The 4,644-nt window shown below is 36.9% G+C and overlaps 1 protein-coding gene across 1 annotated transcript; it reads left to right on the plus strand.

Annotated features, from left to right (window-relative positions):
* The first annotated feature begins 2,568 nt into the window (after positions 1-2,568).
* Positions 2,569-4,302, plus strand: LOC113464012 (uncharacterized). Its single transcript, XM_026811539.1, has one exon. It carries the CDS (start codon positions 2,569-2,571, stop codon positions 4,300-4,302), a length of 1,734 nt encoding a protein of 577 aa, XP_026667340.1.
* Positions 4,303-4,644: the final 342 nt, after the last annotated feature.

Here is a 4,644-nt window from a genome sequence, read left to right on the forward strand (position 1 = left end):
CTCATAAGACATAGTGTCTTTTAACTCTTCGTCGCTGCTTTGTTCTCAAAAGACATAGTGTCTTTTAACTCTTCGTCGCTGCTTTGTTCTCCTGCGAGTTCTTCCGTGCTGACGATTACTGGGACGTTCACTGCGGAGATTCTTGAGAGCGCGTCTGCGACCGGGTTGTCCTCACCAGAGACGTGAATGATATCGGTTGTAAATTGTCCGATGAAATCCAATTGTCTGGCCCGTCTCGGTCAAGCTTTATCGAGTTTCCGTTGGAAAGCGAAGGTTATTGGTTTATGGTCGGTACGAACCATCAGGGGTCTTCCGTGGACAAAATTCTTGAGATATTTTATCGCTTCACAAACGGCCAGAAGTTCCCGATCGTAAGTGCTGTAATTACGCTGCGTGCTGCTCAGCTTTCGGGAGAAAAATGCTAGTGGTTGGGTTTTTCCGTCAACCATCTGTTCGAGAGCGGCCCCTATTGCTGTGTCCGATGCGTCCGTCGTGAGGTACAATGTTGTCTCTTCACGCGGATGAGCGAGGGATGTTGCTTCAATTAGGGAGCGTTTGCAGCGTTCAAAAGCCTTACTTGCTTCTTCGGTCCATTGTACTGGTCTCTCGTCATTTTCCTTGCTGTCTCTGAGATATTCATTGAGGATTGCCTGATCGTGAGCAGCGTTTCTTATACAGCGTCGCTAGTAATTTATCATCCCTAGGAATCTGCGTAGCTCAACAATTGTTTGCGGCTTTGGGTAGTCCAGTACTGCTTGGACTTTGGTCGCCAGTGGCTTAATTCCGTCTGTTGAAACATTATATCCCAGGAATTGAACTTCTTCGCGTCCGAACTCACTCTTCGATACGTTGATGGTAATGCCTGCGTCCTGCAGCCTCTCGAAAGTCTTGCGCAGATGTTGTAGGTGCTGTTCTGGCGTCTCCGATGCCACCAGGATGTCGTCTATGTAACAATATACGAAATCGAGGTCCTGGAAAGTAGTATTGTTGAAACGTTGAAATGTGTCTGCGGCGTTTTTCATTCCGAACGGCATGGCGGTGAATTTAAGGAGGTTTATCTGGTACATAGTTAGTCAAAGAAAAAAACAGCTTGCTTGACTAGCGTATTTCCGAGTGTACGCAGTAAATCTGGCAACATTGTATTCGCCTGGTCAATTCGGCCTATGAGTTAGATTGGAGTTAGATCACGGTGTTCATCAGTGTTGATTGCTAAAAATATCTTGTGAAAATTCTGTTAACAAAAAATACTATTGGAAAGGAAAACGTGTAAGTGAGAAAGTTTACAAACGGAGACAACGTCTACAAAATACGGGGAAGAACTTGAGAAACGTTTATGGTTGCCGAAATCATGACCGAAAAGTGTCCGATAACCTTGAAAATGGAAGCGATCTCCAAGTACTTACAGGACGACGCATAATTGACTTGGAAACACTTGCGAAAGAATTATTTTGCAAACATTGTGGCAGTGTGGTTTCTTTGACTGACACTATTAGCGAACATCGAATCGGGTTAGCTTCATTATTTACTGTAAAATGTCGGAGTTGTCTAAAAATCACACGAGTTGCTACTGATAAAATGCATGAGGTTGCAACAGAAAAAGAGGAAAGGCAGATAAAACACTACAACGTAAATACAAGAGCAGCGATGGGTAAGTTAATTTATCTATATATAATACATAATCAGTAGAATCAATCTTATATAGCAGTTGTAATTTTTATGTACATTTCAGCTACACTCAATACAGGTGTAGGAAATGTACATCTGAACAACATGCTGGCTTCTTTCAATATTCCTCCATTTTATGCTAACACATATAAAACACATGAAAAGGAGGTGGGTTGCATTGTGGAGAAGATGGCTATGGACAGCTGCAGGCAAGCAACGTTTTCCGAGCGAGAATTCACAATACAAAATGTTGATAAGCTCGAGCAATTATTGTAAGCAATTATACGATGAAATTCAATTTTTAATTAATATACTAATGTAATTCATTACAATGAATGATGCACTTGAATATCTTGTACGTTATTCATACAGTTGTACATATAACAATTTTTATATACATGCTATGTATCAATTTTCATCGGTATATTTTGATTTCTTTTATTTTAAACTATTTAAATATATACATATAAAATATGAAATATCTTTAAAAATTATTGTGAAGTTACAATAAATATTGTTCATGTGATTTTTAATACAATTTTGTAAATAATATGAATTTGAAATGAGTTATTATTTACAATGTCCTTTCACCTCCTCCGTAGGCCTCCTCACCTGAAGAATAGATTTATTATATCTTCGGCGCTACTTGACGTAGTAAATAAGAATGTTACAGTTAATTTAGAAAGTACAGTCCGTATTGCCGCTTCATTTGATATGGGATGGACAACGAGAGGTACAGGGCATAATTATGACAGTCTTTCTGGTTCAGCTGCGTTGATAGGATTTTTTAACAAAAAAATTCTTTCTTACGTTTCACTAAACCGAAAGTGTCGAATGTGTGACTGTGGACATGATCCCAGTGACCATGATTGCAGAAGAAATTTCGAGGGTTCTGCAAAAGCCATGGAGCCTAAAGCTGCCGTAAAATTAGTTACGGAAAATGTACATTTTAAAGCATGTAATGTTCAATTGGGAATTGTAATTTCTGATAATGATAGCAGTTCAATTTCGGCTATGCGTGCCGCAGCTAATTACGAAATTATTAAACATGCTGACAAAAATCATACCAGTAAAGGGGTGACTAATGAACTGTACAAGATTAAAAAAGATCACAAAGAATTGACTGCTGACGCTATAAAATATCTTCAACGATGTTTTGCATATTGCTTATCCCAAAATGTTGGCGATGCTGAGAAGATGTCTGCAGCTATAAAAAATATACCGCATCACTGTTTTAACATACATGCAAATTGTGGGACTTGGTGCGGATATCACGAAAATTCCGAAAGTTATCAACATTCTACCATAGGTAGTGGTTTCAAAGACCCACATCTGTTCGAATCATTAAAATGTTTATTTGAAGTGCTGGCAAGCAAAACTGACAGATTCGTAGCTGGAGTGTCAAGCAATGCAAATGAAAGCTTGAACGCAGTTATAGCTAGTAAAGCACCCAAGTCTCGCCTATATGGGACGTCATCTTCAGGTGATTATCGAGTAGCGTGTGCAGTCAATAAAAAGAATGATGGAGAGGAATACGTAACTCAATTAGCAAAGAAATTATCTTTATCTCTTGGAGTACATACCGAGACATACGGACATACAAAGGACAAAAAAGCCCAGAAAAGATACCAAAGATCAAGTACCAAAGATTTTAAGAAAAGGCGTTTAGCTTTGAGACAAGTAAGGACTCAGCTACGACACAAAAAAGAATTTTCAGAAGGCCCTGAAACATATCAGTCAGACATCGGACTCTTGAGCAACGATTTACCTGCTGTGATTCATGTACCTGAGGACGTTTTATCTCCAATACCAGTCTACTTTGATTTGGAAACTGGAGGTTTCTCGAGAACTGCAGATATTTTACAAATTGCTGCAAAGCACGGAGCGGCCACCTTTTCAGTTTACATCAAACCAGTAAAGAAAATTGATGTAAAGGCCAGCCAGGTTACAGGTTTAAAAATTGTTGCGGGTCAACTACAATTTCATGATAATATAGTTCAATCTGTCTCGTTATCGGAAGCCATGCAACAATTTTACACATTTTTAAGTACTTTTAAAAGAAAATGTATTTTAGTAGCACATAACTGTAAATTCGATGCTCCACGAATATTGATAGCAATTGAAAAAACATACCTTGTTGAGCATTTTAAAGCAGTGGTTGAGGGATTCTGTGATACATTGCCGGTTATAAAAAATTGTACGAAGTTGAAAGGAAAAGGCGAAAATAAACTCGAGTTCTTAGCGAACAAACTGGGAATACCCAATAATAATGCACATAATGCAATTAATGATGTGCTCATCTTAGAGCAAGTAATTATTAAACTAGATATTTCAAATCAGAAAATAATAGAAAGCGCTGTAAGTTGGGATAAAGTAGTTGCGCGTAAACTTTATAATGAACGATTGCCTCAAACTTTGAAAGAACTGAGCTCATTATGTACTTGCACCTCAATTTCTATGAGGAAAAAATTAGCTGCTGCGAACATTTCCTACGATTTAATGTTGGAAACATTTAGAAAACATAAGTTCATAGGATTACTAAATCTTCTTGGCGAAGACGAAAATGGAAATGTGCGTGTTACCAAACAGAGAAGTATTATTAAAAAAATTGCTACATATTTAGAAAGTAAGCTATAGTATTTCATATTTATTTTCAACTTGTTTGTTAAAAAATGTTATTTTTTATATTTAATTCGTTCCTAGATTTTATACATTAATAAATCATTTAATAAATGTTTATTGCTTATTTAAATAATGTCAATTACCAAAGCTAGCGAGAATTACCAAAGACTGAGTACTTGTATGTATGAAAGATTTACTATATTTTATAAAATTATTTCATTTATAATAAAACCTTATCCAAATGTTTGAATTTAAGTTTTTTACTCAATCCTGTGTATTATTTTACAACTAATCATTTCAGTACTAAAATTAGTATATTGAATATATACTCTCGATATTTTCAAATAGATCGCACTC

Source organism: Ceratina calcarata, unplaced genomic scaffold, assembly GCF_001652005.2.
Source record: "Ceratina calcarata isolate Rehan_Ccalc_2016 unplaced genomic scaffold, ASM165200v1 scaffold2245, whole genome shotgun sequence".
Lineage (NCBI taxonomy): Eukaryota > Metazoa > Arthropoda > Insecta > Hymenoptera > Apidae > Ceratina > Ceratina calcarata.

Excerpts from the sequence above, each read along its gene's own strand:
- LOC113464012 (XM_026811539.1), top strand. The coding sequence starts at position 2,569 with ATGGAGCCTAAAGCTGCCGTAAAATTAGTTACGGAAAATGTACATTTT.